This window comes from Strix aluco, chromosome 5 (assembly GCF_031877795.1).
Source record: "Strix aluco isolate bStrAlu1 chromosome 5, bStrAlu1.hap1, whole genome shotgun sequence".
Taxonomy (NCBI): domain Eukaryota; kingdom Metazoa; phylum Chordata; class Aves; order Strigiformes; family Strigidae; genus Strix; species Strix aluco.
In genome coordinates this window covers 32,561,785-32,577,127 of record NC_133935.1, presented here as the reverse complement: position 1 = coordinate 32,577,127, position 15,343 = coordinate 32,561,785, and the positions used below count along the sequence as shown (strand labels likewise).

The window sequence follows — 15,343 nt, the reverse complement described above, 5'->3', positions numbered from 1 at the left end:
ACAGTGGCAGGGACCAGTCACACAGCCCAGTGTGGGAGGGAGGTTTGGGGCTCAGCTATTCCAGCTCTGCTCACAGGCACCAGTGAGAGGATGGGTTTGGGTTCAATGTCCCACTGGCCGCGCAGAAGCTCAGATGAGTGTAAGGGGGTTGCAAAGAACCCACAACAATCCACAACATGATCTCCAGGCCCAGCCAGCAAAGCCCCTGGGACCAGCAAGTTGCTGGGTACCGGGTGGCTGTGCGGGGGGAACATTTACCTGTGTGGCCCCTGCCACCAGCGCAGTCTCCGGGACTAATCCTAAATGCAAAGTCCATAACCAGCCAGCCCCACCAGGACCCTGGAGGTTACACCCAATGCTTGGGGGCCTCTGGGGGCATGGCTGCCCTCTAAGAGCGGCAGGAGAGCTCAGGCTGCCAGCCCAGATCCTGCTTGCCCATATCACAGCATAAATGAAAAATAAGCCCTTGCTTTGACTGATTTTCTCCTGATTCCTCTGGATGTCATTTGGGTTCGAACCCAGCCACCTTGGGAAGCTGGGAGCTTGCAAATCTCAACTTTTGAATGTTTGCAATTACGATCATAATGGTAAAGGCACATATGTTTCTGCGTTCTCTATAAGCCGTTACGAGGCACAGTTGCTCTTTTACAGCCATTTTACAGCCAAAGCATCAAGCACAGGCAGGGGAATAAAACCATTGTGCACGTTGGTCTGGAAATAGGGTGGCTGGGGGGTCACTCTGGGGTCTGCCACCACATCCTTGCGCCCCCCCTCCAGCGCATTTAACTTTCCCCTGCTTTAGCTTTCCATCACTGACACCAGAAGCCCAAGATCTCCTTTGGGTTCCCTCATCAATTGAGTCCATGAGAACATGTGGAGGGGAGCAGCATCTTACTGCATGTTAGCCCAGCACCTGACCCCAGGGATCCTTTATCCCAGTCCTAGACAGCAGGCCCAAGAAAACTCAGGGCTTCCCAGCGGGATGCTGATGGCCAAAGAAATTTCCCCCATAGTGAAAACAAATACAAGGACAACCTCTTCTCCGGCTCTACCCCTGGCTGGAACAGCACCAGCTTCAGTAGCCAAAGTTTTGGAGGGGAGGAGGTTTCTCCAGGGTGTCCTGGGGGATGACAGGAGGTGCTGGGAAACCTGCTTGCCCTGGCACAGCCCTTCAGCATGGGGCATCCACCCCACAGCAGAATCCTTTCCTCCATTCACCCCTCAGCCCCAGGGGCCAGCTTAGTCCTGCATGGCAAAAATCACTTTTTGGGGCAAATGTCTCTGATTCCCTGGCTCTAGGAGGGCTCCCTGGGTAGCTCTGGGGCTCTGACCACCCACCACTGGCTTTCCCCAGGAGCTGATTGCACCCTAAAGCCTCCTGCACCCAGGGAGGCTCCCGTGGCTTTGCTTCGCATTGGTGATGGTGATGGCTCCCTCCTCCTCCTTCTCCTTGGGCAGGGGCCTTGCAGCTCTGCCTGGCTCGTACCCCTGCTATCGGCAGGGATCTGGGTCTGTCAGGCTCTCTGGCCAGAACAGAGAGGATCTCCTCCAGATCACCGTGCCCTGCCAGAAACAATCTGTTTATAGTGTCAGCGCTTGGCGTATCCCTCCCCGCTCAGCGTTGAACCGCCTGTATCCTATTTCTGCAGGTGCAGAGACACCCTTATGTAGTCTGGGTGGTGTTGTCACTGCAGGGGCTATTTCTGTGACATCCTCCAAGGCTAGTGGTCAAAGGCTTCTGGAGCTCTTCTCCCAAATCCACATCCGCAGAAGTGCCCACGGGTGTTGCAAGCATATCCTTTGCTTTTTCTCCAGAGGTCCCTGCTGACCTGAATTTTCCTACAGGTCCTGCCACTGATTCCAGGGTGCCAGGCTATAGGCTTTCCCTCCTGCTGCTCCCTCCCTTTTGGGATGCAGCTAGTGGCCAGGTCTTTTATTTGACAAAAACGAGCTGACGGCTCAGTGGGGCTGCGGGCTGCAGCCCCTGGTGCCAGCGCTGCACACTGCCAGCCCCTGCCGGGTCTTGCCCTGTGCACTGGGGACATGCCAGGGGGTGGTGGGGTGGTGGTCCTCTACACCATGCCCTTGTGTTGACACACACAGCTAACACCTTTGAGCAGCTCTCCCTCCCTCCCTCTCTCTCCCAGAGACCCTTTAAATCCACTGCTTCACATTCAGTGAACATCCTCTCTCCCTTAAAACCGTTCCCTTTCTCCCAGGTCATGCCAGGCAACCATTTTTCAGCAAACTCCCTGATTTTGGCCAGTTTTTCGCTTTGCCTGCTAACAGCCTGCTAAAGCCTCCAGGCCCCCAGGGCGGCTCTGCTCACACGCATGTCGGAACGATCTCCCAGTGCCTGGGAAATGATTGCTGGCATTACCTGGGCAGCCAGCAAACTTTGCTTGCACAGCTCCTCTCAAGGCCAACGCTGCTGTTGGCTATTAGCACTAACGACCCCACGTCTGCAACTTCCAGTCGATGGGGCCTTTCATCAGAGCCCCTGTGAGATTTGGGGAAAGCATGGCTTTTGGAGACGCATGGTTTTCTTCCACCTCACTGGCTTTTTATCTCTTTTGGGAAGCTCTGGAGGCTACAAGCTACCTTACCTAATGGATCTCTATTAGGTTGCGGCACTGGGGGCCGATCGGACGTGTCCCGGCCTCCAGCTGCTCTCCTTATCCATGTTTTCAACATCTTTGGCTTTTGTCAGCCTCCAGATGGGAAGCGGCCGGGAGCTTGGTGACTGGGGAGGGGATATTTTATCCCCTAAATCCCTCCCGCATCAAAACACAGCAGTATTTCACCCTTGCTGGGGTGAAATTGTTTGTGCAGAGCTCTGGCCCGAAACAGTGCATTGCTGTGATCCGCAGGGAGGATGATGACGGTGCGTGTCATCCCCCTGTGCGGCACGTGGCACAGCACTCTCCCACCCAAGCAGCTCGCGATGGCCAGCTCTGGCCCTGCATGCCCGCAGGAGGCTGCCCAAGTCCCCAGCCAGGGCAGTTTGTCTCTGAAGGAGCTCCACATCGGTGTGAGACCCACAGCCCAGCTCCCATGGTGGTGCAGGTAAGGCATGGGTCCTGGGGACAGGCTGGTCCACGGGTCTTCAGCACCGGCTCGAAGGAGGCACCTGTTGGAGGGAGCTGAGCCTCACCGGCCTCTTCAATCCCACCTCCATTCTTACAATGTCTTTTTGCATTGCCACTTGCCTGCGGGCTGGGGTCTCTGGGCACCGTGCAGCCCAGAGGCAGTCCCATCCCCCAGGTTAGGGTGCTGACAGGGCAAGGCAGGATAAGGCAGTATCGGAGGAGTTTGCCTAAAGAGACAGTGATGATGCTGGATTTGCTGCCCTTCCCTGGGGCAGGATGCAGGACTGTCCAGAGAGGCAGAGGCTGCAGCCACAGCTCCCACACATCACTGCCCCTCGCCCCGTCACCCTTGTCCCAGGCTGCACAAATGTTCCAGTGCTGGGCGAGGGGCTTGATGGTGCCTCAGTCTGACCCACCCTGTTCTTGCCACAACAGCCCCAGAGCAGGGAAAGCAAATCCCGCTCTTCGGGGGAGAGGACCTGGCAGTGAGGAGTCATACCATCTTTATGGGTGGCACAAGCCAGCGAGCAGAGCAGTGTGTGCACATCATCCAGACAGGTCCAGCCTTTGAAGTTCAGACAAGGGGCCAGCCAGTGGCTTGCTACAAATCAGAGTGGAAAGGATGCGTTTCTGGGGGTGTCCCAGTGACCCCCCACTTCACCCATCCTGCAGCCCCCCTGTGCACAGCTCCCCTTGGGGGATGCTCTGATGCTCACACGGGGCTGGGGCTGCTGCTCTCCCTGCTTCCCCGCGTGGCTCCAGCTGTGGGGCTGCAGGAGGGCACCCCACCGCCCCGGGGGCTGCGTGGCCCCCCAGCACACACCCGTCCTGCACACCAAAGTGCGAGCCTGCCGCCCCGCAAGTCCCGCCCGGGAGGGGGGGTGTCTCGCTGCGGGGGTGCGGGAGTTGCTTAGGGGGCAGGCGGGCGGCGTGGGGCGGGTACCACGCGTGACCGGCCGCCCGCGGCGGCAGCCCGACGGGGAGGGCGGGCGTCCTGCCGCCCGGTGGCGGCGGGGAGCCTGGCAGAGGACTCGGTGAAGGACCTTCTCCGGTTTCTCGGGAGGCTGTCAGGCGGCGGGGGAGCCGAGCCCCACGCGCCTCGCTGGCCGCGCCGGCTCCCTCCCTCCCTTCCCCCGCCCTCCTCCTCCTCCTCCTCCTCCTCCTCCTCCTCCCGCCCTGGTGCGAAGGGCTTTCGCTGCTTTTTCCTTTCGTTCCTCCCCTCTCTCCTCCGCGGAGCGCGGTGCCGGGGGGCGCGGGCAGAGGCGCGGGGATGGGGCGGCCGCCGACCCCCAGCCCGCCCGCCCGCTCCCGCCGCCCGCCGCCGCGACCCCTCCCCGGCCGGCGGGAGGCGGCGGCTCTCCCCCGCCGCCCGCCTCGCCTCCCGCTCTGAATTTCTGCCCGTCGGCCAATCTGGGGAGAGGCGGGGAGGGGGTACGTCCCCTCGCACTTCTTTTTCCCCCCACTTCTTCCCCCCCCCCCCTTTTTTGCCTGACCCCCATCACCCCCAACTCGCCCAGCTCGTTTCTCCTCCACGGGGACTGTTCGCCGGCCATGCGGCCGGTCCCGGGCGAGCGGCTCTAACTCGCCCCTTCGCCCGAATGGGCCCCCGGAGCCGCGGGCGGATGGAGCCGAGCTACGTCGTGGGTATCTGCTGCTTGGTGCTGCTGGAGCCGGGCCGGGTGTGGAGCGGCGAGCCCAGCACCGGGGGGCCCGGCGAGAGCGGGAACGGCAGCCAGGCACCGGCGGCAGAGAGCACGGCCCCCGCGCCCACCGGGGCAGCACCACCGGGCGGGGACCGCTGCCGCGGTTACTACGACGTGATGGGGCAGTGGGACCCGCCGTTCAACTGCAACGCCGGCATCTACCAGTACTGCTGCGGGACATGCGGATACCGCTTCTGCTGCCAGTTCAAGCCCGGGCGGCTGGACCAGAGCGGCTGCTCCAACTACGACACCCCCAATTGGGTCAACACGGGCCAGCCGCCCGCCCGGGTGGACGAGACCCCCGAGGATCCCACTCGCGACAAGACCAACATGATCGTCTACATCATCTGCGGCGTGGTGGCCATCATGGTGCTGGTGGGCATCTTCACCAAGCTGGGCCTGGAGAAGGCACAGGGTCCCCAGACAGAGATGACCGTCTCCAGGTAAAGGGGTCTGGTCCCCCCATCCGCCCCACTTGATCCCGCTATGGGTGGCATCCCACGTCCCCAGCCCCTTGCACAGGGTGAGCCCTGGCTTCACGCTGGAGCTGCCAAGAGGGTGAGGTGATCCCCAAAACCCCTTGTCCCGGCATGCTGAGACACTGGGGAGGTGGGTTGGCTGCAGCCCCCCCCAACCTGTCCCAGCAGGAAAGGCTGCCAGCCAGGACAGCCAACACGAGAAAGGGTGATCATACACTCGTCCCCTCTCAAAATGACCTGCTCCATCCCCTGAGGAGGCCTGTCCTTGGCTCAGGAGAGCCATCCCCACCAGCCAGTGGGATGGGTGACGTGAGCTATAGGACGTGGCTTCCCCCCCCAAACCAAAGCTGTGGTTTCCAATGTGCAGGGTAGACGAGACCGGGTCCAACTGTGGAATGACTTGGGACCGCAGTCCCCTTGGGCTCAGCCTTGCCGGCAGTTGGGGGGAGGGGGGGGAGAGGAGATGGCAAAAACATCTCCGCCATGGTTGTTGCGCCTCCTCAGTGTGCGTGTGCATGCGTGTGCACACGTGTGGGTGTGCATGCGTGTGCACAGCTGCCTGCCTCTGCGCACCGGGGTGGTCACCCGGGGTGGTCACCCGGGGTGACCAGGCTGCACAACCCCTGGGGCTCAGCCTCCGGTGGAAGGTTGAGCAGCCTCCCCCCAGCCCCCGTGCCCTGCAGCTCCAACCCCTGGCTTTTCAGCCCACCCGTGGGGCTGGGCGTGGGGCTGGCGGGCATGAAGGTCAGGGTGTCAGGCACACTTCGGCATTGGGGACCCCCTCTGTGCCTTCCCCCAGCTCCCACCCGGCTCCCGTGGCCGTTGGTTCATCTTTCCTTCTCCCTCACAAACCAGTCCTGGCTCCAGATACATGTTTCTCGCCCCATTTCAACCCACCCCCTCTGCCCCTTGCCGCACGGCCTCCCCCCTGCTCCCAGCACTGAGGTGCCACAAGTGGTCCAGCATCAGCCCCGCAGGGTGCACTGCCAGCTCCCCTGGGGGCAGTGGGGTCAGGTACCCAATGCTGGGGCACATGGGGACAGGCAGGAGGAGCAGGTGACCCCCCTGGCCTGGGGTGGGGAGGGACAGGGCCAGGCAGGGTGGGGCAGGGCATGGCAGGGCAAGGCAGGATGTGCAGGCAAGGCCAGGCAAGGGAGGGCAAGGCTGGTGGCCCCAGCCCCAGCCATGGCTCTGCTGCCTCGCTTTCCCCTTGGTGTCACGTCATACGGCTCCTCCGCTTAGGTAGGCTTTTCTTCTCCCTCCTTTTTTTTTAATTTATTTCTTTTTTTTTTTTGTTACCGATCACATTCGATGAGTTTAACACTTTGGAGCGGCTGCCGACAGCTCCAGCCTTCCCAGCGCAGCTCTGCCCCTGCAGCTCTGACTCAGAGCTGTCCCCCCTCAGCCTCCCCCCGGCACACATGCGATGCACACATATGCATGTGTGCGCACACACACACACAAAGGAGAGGAGCTGGGGCAGGTTCACCAAGGTGATCATGCCCCGAATCAAAGGGGGGAGGGATGAAGAGGGGACCCACAGTGGGCTGCAGGGGCAGAGAGAGGGACTGGGGGCTGAGCTGAATCCAGCACCTTGCCGAGCAGTGGTGTGCAGGCTCTACTTTGTGTCTTCCCAGTGAGGACATCAAGCCTGGCAATAAACCCATTCTTATGTGATTTTGTTCAGGGATTTTAGCTTTAAAAAAAAAAAAAAAAAAGCAGGGCTGGAGGAAATTATTTCACTGGGACGATTGGGGAGCAGCCCAGGTTGCACCCCCCAGCATAGACACCCTCTCTCCTTCCCCTGGGGCACCTGCCTCCACCTGCCTGCTTAAGGCTTGTGCAGCCACTGGGTGCTGCACCCCAACTCCAGACCTGCTGCACCCCAGACCCACCCCACTCCTTGCACCCACCCAGGGGACTAGAGGCTGAACCCGCTTCTTGGAGGAGGGTCATATCCAGGCATGGATGGGGGTCGCAGGGCCCTCCTGAGCCATGCAAGGCAGTTCTGGGGAGAACCATGCTGCGGCCCTCCCCTGATGGGGAGTCTGGCTGGGTGCTGCTGCAAGCCCGCGCCTTCCACCCGCATCGCCTGAGGAAGTGCTGGCACCTTGACAGGATCAATACGGCCTCTGCCAGCCTCCCTGCCTCCCAACTCCTCTTCCACTTGCCTGCCACTGCATCTTTTTTTGGTCTCCCCCCACACCCCCCCGGGAAGGAGATACTGTGTGTGGGGAGGGGTCAGCCCCGGGATGCCTGGACCCAGGTTTTCATCCCCTGCCAGCAGGTCTTGCCTTCTCCCATCACCAGCCAAGCTGCAGGACTGCTGCCACGCACCGGGGGCTGTTTTCTGTGGGTAGCCTCAATTTTGCGGCCGCTGGAGCCATGTGTTTCCCCATGTCCCCCCTCCTTCTCGCTCATGCAAGGCCAAACTTTCCAAATGAGTTTGGGGAGATCAGTGCCTTTTCTCCCCAAAGCCACAGATCTTTTGGGCTCTGGCGTAAGGACTGGGAGAAGGCGAATTTTCCTCACCTGCCTTTGTGGGACAAAATCAGAAGGTCACCTCCATCACTGCAGTCAGGAGAGGTCTCGCCATCTCCCATGCCCCATATCCTTCTGCGTAAGCCACAAGTAGCTCCAGTTCCAGGGGGACAGTGACCGGCAAGCCACGGCAGGGTGAGAGTGGTGTGTCGGGTATGGAGGCTCAGGCACCAGGCAAGGCACCAGGCCGACACAGCCTCCCGGGTACTGAGCTGATGGAGACAGTGCCAGGGTACATGGCACAGGCATCCAAAAAGGGACACTGTCGCCTCCATCCTGCTGTGCGCCTGGTCAGCTTGGGCAATATGTTTTGTCTCGGGACCTCCGAGAGAGTGGGGCTATTTCTAGCTGCCTTGCCCCCGTATCCATGCACAGCCCAAGGCATGGGCAGTGCCACCTCGTCTCCCTCCCGGTGCCTCAGGTAGGAGCTTCTCATTTGCTCCTCGGGCACCGCATCGTGGCTTCAGGCCAGGTCCCTGTTGCACGGCCGGCTTGGTTTCCATTCCCATCCCTCTCTCCTGCCGGGGTTTTTCCGCTACTGGGGAGTGCTGCCTGTGGCCCAGGACAGCTCCCACCGCCGCTTCTTGCAGGCTTCCCGTGTTGGGGGGGAGTTCAACCACTTCTGCAACCTCCAGATGTTGTTCATCATGGTCCTGGTCCTGGTCCAGAGCCCAGGAAGAGCAAGCAGATGCAGAAACCCCACTAGTTCTCCTGGGTGGAAACATCTGAGCCCTTGCACCTTGACTGCCTCCTGACACGGCTTCTCCTCCTGGCTTTGGCTGCTGGTTCACCTGGGGGAGCAGGTGCCCGAGTGGCTGCAGCTACCTGGTGTGTGTCTCCTTCCTCATCCGCCTTCCCCCCGCAGGGCCTTATGGCAGCTCCGCAAACCCCTCTCCTTCCTGCTCAGCTCACGCTTGGCACCCGTCCCCGGCACTTGCTCAGCCTGGCCAAACCCTGCGTTGAGTCAGGAACACCTGCCTGTGTTTTTCTTCAGGCCCCGGATCTCCGGGGACGTTGGGTCCCTGGGGGCCGCTGGGATCTGGCTGTGCCCATTGCAAAAAGCAGGCACGCACCCTGAACCTCTCCCCAAAACCTCCTGGGAGGGGATTGCAGGTTATGGCTGGAGTGAACATCCCTATGGGAAGAGCTGGGTGAGGAGCAGCCTCCTGGGGGGCAGCGGGGATGCTGAAGAGGGGCAAAACAGCTGGTGGGAGCAGGTGCCCTGGCAGCAGCAGTAGCTGAGACACTGATGCTGGCTTTTCATTCTCTGGGTCCCCCTATGCTATTTGGGGTCCCAAAACCTGGCCCCACTGTGCATCCGACTGCCCTGGGTGTTTCTCTGGCACTGCTCCAGTCTGCGGCCATGCCTGTGGTTGATCCCACAGTAGCAGGTGGTGGTGAAGACTTAGAAAACGTGTTTGCAGGCAGCATGGAGAGTCATCATGTGCCACCTCAACTCTCTGGGGCACAAGAGAGGAGACCCAGCTCCATCAGGAAGGGAGACCTGGACCCCCTGTCCCTGTACTGAACAATGTCCAGCCAGGTGGGCTCACTCCCACCGCCCAATGCTTTGCCCAAGCTCCATTTCCGCCTGCTGCAACTCCAGTTTTGCAAAGGCACCTTGCTACCCTCCAAGCCTTCCTGAGCATCCCTGAGTGTCCAAGCCATGCTGGGCAGGTGTCTCGCAGTTCCCATGCTGCTCGGTTGTACAGATGGGCACCCCCTGCCCCAAGCAGATGCTCTGTAAGACATGGGAAGTGTCCCTCCTGGGAGGTGAAGGTGACGCTCTCGGTGGGCACAGAGGTGGCATGGTCGGCCGGGGTGGCAGCCCACCCACAGCTGCAACGTGCCGTGTGTCTCCACCACCGTGCCCCTGCTCCAAACCCTCACTGCCCTGCTCAGCCAGCGACTGTCACCTTCTGCATTCCCTCCAAGGGTTCACTCCAGCTCGGGGCAATATCACTTCACCCATCACTCTGTCATCTCTCCTCTCCTCTGGAGGCTTCACTCCTGTCTCCTCCCATCTCTGCCTGGTCCTTTGCCCAGGACTTGCAGCAGCTCTCCTGTCAGGCTTGCCACGGGTGTGGGGCTTGGGCCTCCCAAAAGTGGGTCGGCCCCTGGGCTGGTGTGCTCTGCCAGGCCCTGGGTCCTGCTCTCATATGGGCATCTCCATTCCATGTGAAGGTGGCTCCCCCAAGGATGGCTTGAGAGCACCGAGCGCTGCATGCCAGCCTCTGCCATGGAGCTGTCTTGGCCTCTGTCATCACTGTCCCTGAATCTGCCTCTCCCTCTTTGCTTGGTCTCAGGGCTCACACCAGGCTGATTTGGGGAACCTTGGTTGGACCTGTTGGCACAGCCACGCTTGCCATGGAGGTGGCTGCATGCCGACACGGGCGAGACTGTGCTCAGGCAAGCTGGGTGGCAAGTGACCTTCACACATGGTCTCATGTGCTTGGCATCCCCGGCCACAGGGGTGGATGGCCTCGGTGGTGCCACTCATTAGTGTTTTGTTGCAGACGAGCAGTGCAGGTTTAAAGCCACATCTGCCCTGTGTTCCCCACCACCCTCTGCACTCTGGAGTTCTCTTGGTGCTACAGACCGCCAGGTGACCTAGGGACATGTGGCCTGACCTTCACCAAGCCCCCTAGCCACAGGACCAGGCTGGGACTCTTAAAACCCCCCAAAACACATATGGTGAGACAGCAGCTCCTCAGCATGGTGTCACCCTCCAGGTCTACCTCACCTGCACCGCACCACCTGGGGACGGGGCGGGGGGGGGGGGGGGGGTGTGTGCAGCCCCTGGGGGCCCACGGCTCATGGTGCAAGGTGGGGAGGTGGGGGGTGAGTCAGGGTGTTGCTGCTGCTGAGGTCTCATGCTTCTCACCCTAGCAAAATAGCTCGTTAATAGACTGCTTGTGCCATTATTGTTAACTGTTATCGTCCACACACCTCAGGTGGTCTGTGAGGAGGGCAGGCTTATGAGAAAGAGCACTGATGGATTTATCTGGAGAGGAAGTCACAGAGAAAGGATTGCTCAAGCTTCATAAATAGACCGGAGGAAAAAAAAAATTTAAAAATAGGTCAAATTGCACTGAACTTCCTGGTGAAACAAGCCTGTTTGAGCGCTGGGCCCCGGGGACAGGCGAGAGCGGGCAGTGGCCAGTGGTGAGGGGGCCAGCGAGCAGCGCACCCCGGGGAAGGTGGCAGCTGACGGGGCGGCAGCTCCCCAGCTTGACAGCCCACAGCCTCAGGGGGACCTGCCTCCCCACTGCCCTGCCTGGGCACAGCCTGCCGCCCGCCTGGGCTTGTGCCCAGAGCTTCTCTGGGTGCAGCACCCGTGACCAAAGGAGCCTGGCTGGGCCCAGTGCTGGGGTCAGTCAGGTGCAGGAGAGCTCCTGGGGAGGTTTGGGGCTTTGAATAGCTGCAGGATGGAGGTGCCACAGCCTCCCTGGGCAGCCTGATCAAGCATTTGACCACCCTTGCAGGAAAAAAGGTTGTTTCTTCTGTTTAAACAGAATTCCCCGTGTTTTCATTTGCACCCATTGCCTCTTGTCAGCCCGACGCTGTCCTTGTTGCAATCTCCCTTCAGATGTTCACATACATTGGTAAGATTCCTCTGAGCCTTCTCCTCTCCAGGCTGAATAGTCCCAGCTTTCCCAGCCTCTCCTGACAGGAGAGATGCTTCAGTCCCTCCATCATCTTTGTGGCCCTTTGCTGGACTCTCTCCAGTATGTCCATGTCTCTGCAGTGCTGGGGACCCCAGAGCTGGAACCAGCACTCCAGGTGTGGCCTCACCAGTGCTGAGCAGAGGGGAAGGATAAGGATCACCTCCCTCGGTCCTGCTGGCAACCCTTTGCCTAATGCAGCCTTTGCCCCAAGGACACACTGCTGGCTCATGGTCAGCTTGGTGTTCACCATGATCTCCAGGCCCTTCTCTGCCAAGCTGCCTTCCAGCTGGTAAACCCACAGTATATACTGGTGCCAAGGGTTTTTCCTCCCTCATTTCAATTTGATTTGCTCCATGAGGGTCTGTTGGCCCATTTGGAGGTTAAGTGATCCTAGGGGGGTTGTTACCCAAAGCTCCCCAAGAATTATGTGAATTGAACCCAAAGGACAAGCAACTCTCCCTTGTAGCTTTCTCTTGCCATTGCCCTGTGATGTTGACTGGATCCAAACTGGGAGGGAAAATGTCCCCAGAACAGTGCTCAGGGCCCCCTGAGCGTCTGCATACCCAGGCATAATGCATTGCTTTCCCTGTTGTTCTCGTTGCCTTCCCTGGCAATTCCCTGCACTAGGTTCACTGGGCTTTTGAGCGCTCTGGAGCCACGAGCTGATACATCCACCAAGACAGGATTATTCCCCGCTTCCTCTCCAATTTGCATTTATCCATGTTGAGTTTAATCTGCTGTTTTATCATCCAGCCACTTGCTAACTGTGAGCTCCTGCTGCAGCTCCCAGTGTGTGTCTATGAGCCAGGCAGAGCCTTCAAGGTGCGAGGCGTGCTGACAGTGAGCCAGGGATTAGGGAGCCAAAAAAAGCCCCGAGTGGACATCCCTAAGCCCTTGCAGTCATGCAGGGCCGGTCTCTGCAGGGGGAATGGCCAGTGTCCTCCTCATGGAGACCAACGCCAGCAGGAACATCCCATCCTGCCCTGGGACTTGCTGCCAAAGGCTGCAACGTTGTGTGGGCATGCCCTGCTCCAGCACTGCTGTGTGCCCAGCTCCGGCACTGCTGGTGTGCCCTGCTCCGGCACTGCCAGTGTGCCACGGTGGGACTGCAGCATCTCTGTCCATGAATGTTAAACAAAATAGGGCTTTATCTTATGTAATGGTGTTTAATGTTTAATGCTGTTACTTATAAGGAGGGTGTTATGCAGGGACAGCGTGTGCGCTGCTAGTTCATCCGCATCCCCAAAGGGGCACAAGTGGCCTCTCTAATCCCTTCCTCAGGGTCTTCTCAGCTTTGAAGGGACTTGAGTGGAGGTTTCGCCTCCTCTCCCCTCTCTGCACCAGGCTTTTGTTCTGTGGGAACATTCCCGAAGTGTCGCTCCAGCTGCCATCAGTTCGGGTCCCTTTGGCTCAGTTCGTGATACCCTTGCAGCCTGCTCCGAGCCATGCATCTCCCTTGCTGCCCTTATCTGCTGATGCTCCTGGCCCTGGGAGGTCTCAGCCCCAGCCAGACCCTAATTCACTGTTGAGGGGGCTCACTAGCCCCCTTGCAAAGGATGGGTTGGAGGCCTGGGTGCACTCCTTGCTCCCAGTAGCCATTTTCTAGCCTCCAGCTGCCCAGCTCTGTCTCCAGAGGGCAGGGTTCAGGGCTGGGGTACATAAGCAGGACCAGAGTAGTGGGGTATCACCCTAACAGCCCTTCACCCCCTTCCCAGGACGCTGACGGACCTGCTGAAGCAGCCGGGCCATGGCCCCTCTGAGCATGTGGATGGCCTCATGGGGGACGTGCAGGTCCCGCTGGGTGAGGGGCTGGCCCGGGGGCCCCCCAGGACCGCCACAGGTAAGGTACTGGTGCAGTGGGGAAAAATAAGCTCCCTTGGGTGAATAAAGGCAGCGGGAGGGTGCTGCCCATGGCTGAGCACCTGCCTCTGCTCCTCCAGACAAGCCACCCTTGAATAATGCGGTGGCCATTGCACCCCCGCTGGGGCGGCCCCACGGCCACGGCAAGCGTCTGCCACTGGCCACCAGCCTGGCCTTGCCGCCCCCCGCCTACGCTGCCTACGCCACGCTCAAGGCTGGAGGTGAGTGCCGCTGTCGCGTGGGCCGGGATGGCGGCCGGGCGGGGGGAATGTGCCCCGTGGACCCTGCAGACGGGTGGGGAGGGGCGGGAGGCTCGCAGAGAGGCACGGGCAGGACAGGCACCCCAGTTCCCCGGGGCGGCTGCACATGGCAGAGGCTCTGCGGCTCCCCCACTGCGCCACCGACCTGCTGCCCAGCCAGTCGGCGCCCAGGGTCCCCCACGGACCCCCCGCAGTCCCCAGCCAGTCGGCGCCCAGGGTCCCACGCAGGCCTGCAGCGCTGCCCACCCAATCAGAGCTCAGGATCCCCCATGGACACACTGCCCAGCCAATCGGTACCCTGGATCTCCCAGACCCTACAGACCCCAGCCAATCCACAGCCAAGATCCCCCCCCCCTCCCCAGCCAATCAGCACCCAGGATCCCCCCCCCGCAGCCCCCCCCCCGTCCCCTTGTGCCAGCCGAGGGGGGTGTCCCTGCGGGGGTGACGCCGCACCCCTGTCCCCACAGAGAGCGCCCCCGAGGACTTCTACAGGCGGTTCGGGGGGCCGGAGGCCTCCCCCACCGGCACCCTGCCCTTCCCGCCAACTGAGGCCCCCGCGCTGCCCGAGGGCTGCCCTCTGCCTGCGGCCAAGGCCAAGGGCCCCAAGCTGCTGGGGGGCCCGGCCTTCCCAGGGGGCTGGGAGGGGGCCCCCCCCCGCGGCGCCCGCCGGCCAGGCCTGGCTGCCCTGTGCCCTGAGGGGCCGCCCGAGGCCTTTGGCCCGGCCACCCTGCTGTACGGCCAGCCCCCCCGGCACCTCACCACCAACAGCAAGACCGAGGTCACCGTCTGACGGCCAGTGCCATTGGGGACGGCGGCTGGGGCTGCCCCCTTGCCTGAGCGTCGCTGACAGCCTCCCCAAGGGGCGGCCTGCTGGAGCAAAGCATCATAGGTCCTACGTAAACCACAACAGCCGGCCATGGCGGGAGACCTGCCGTCCTTCCTCTCCCGTGGATGGGCTGCGCTTCACCATCAAGGAGGCACCGTGGGCCAAGCTGTCCCTCTCATGTGGGTAACAAGTTCCAGCCATTCTGAGCCCACCCTCTGAAGAGGCTGAACTGGGGCCATATTGACAGAGCAGCGTGCAGCTCAGGGGCTGGTGGCTGATGCTGGACAGACCACAGCCCCCAGGGATGGGGGGGACACATCCTGCTGGGGCCAGACACCCCCACCTAGCCCCTGTGAGCAGGTGGAGGAAGAGCAACGGACTCAAAGCACAATCCTAGTGCTGCCAGCAGAGCCCAAGCAGCCTCTTTCCCTCTCCAGCCTACCCTTTCCCCCTGCCCCAGCCTCCACCTTGTCAATAAATAATACATTAAACTGTATTGCCTTGGTATGGATTGGCTGGGGGACCCCATGCTGCTCCCAAAACCCCAGCCCCTTCCCCACAGGCGGCAGGGTGCAAAGACCCCTCCCCCAGGGAACCCCCCAAACGAGGGATGTGGTAGGAACTGCAAAATGCTTTGAGCAGCTACATGAAAAGCAAACAGATCTCCTCTGTCTGAAGTTTAATGGTTCTGACAGAGTTTTACCAGGGGGAAGCAGAGAAATGAAGAGATAGAGCAAAAGGACATTGTTCCAAGCAAGGTGAGGTAAAAGCTTTCCTCCATATAGATGCTCCTAAAATTGCAGGCTTCTGGCTCAGCTCTACCTCGTTTGGCTCTGCTCAAGCCCTCAGCCTCTTGGGTTGCTTCCAAAGGAGCACACAGACACCACACTTGCTCCACCAAGGGACCATCTCATCGC

The 15,343-nt window shown here is 60.8% G+C and overlaps 1 protein-coding gene across 1 annotated transcript; it reads left to right on the top strand.

The window, feature by feature from the left end:
* The first annotated feature begins 4,305 nt into the window (after positions 1–4,305).
* On the top strand, positions 4,306–14,922 carry SHISA8 (shisa family member 8). Its single transcript, XM_074826799.1, has 4 exons — positions 4,306–5,235; positions 13,196–13,320; positions 13,421–13,561; positions 14,068–14,922. Exons 1-4 carry the CDS (start codon positions 4,688–4,690, stop codon positions 14,388–14,390), a joined length of 1,137 nt encoding a protein of 378 aa, XP_074682900.1. The 5' UTR covers positions 4,306–4,687; the 3' UTR covers positions 14,391–14,922.
* Positions 14,923–15,343: the final 421 nt, after the last annotated feature.

What these genes read in the sequence shown, in the direction of transcription:
- SHISA8 (XM_074826799.1), top strand. Translation starts at nt 4,688, where the DNA reads ATGGGCCCCCGGAGCCGCGGGCGGATGGAGCCGAGCTACGTCGTGGGT. An exon ending in ACAGAGATGACCGTCTCCAG is followed by an intron (nt 5,236 to 13,195) that starts GTAAAGGGGTCT and finishes CCCCCTTCCCAG; the next exon opens with GACGCTGACGGACCTGCTGA. An exon ending in CGCCACGCTCAAGGCTGGAG is followed by an intron (nt 13,562 to 14,067) that starts GTGAGTGCCGCT and finishes CTGTCCCCACAG; the next exon opens with AGAGCGCCCCCGAGGACTTC.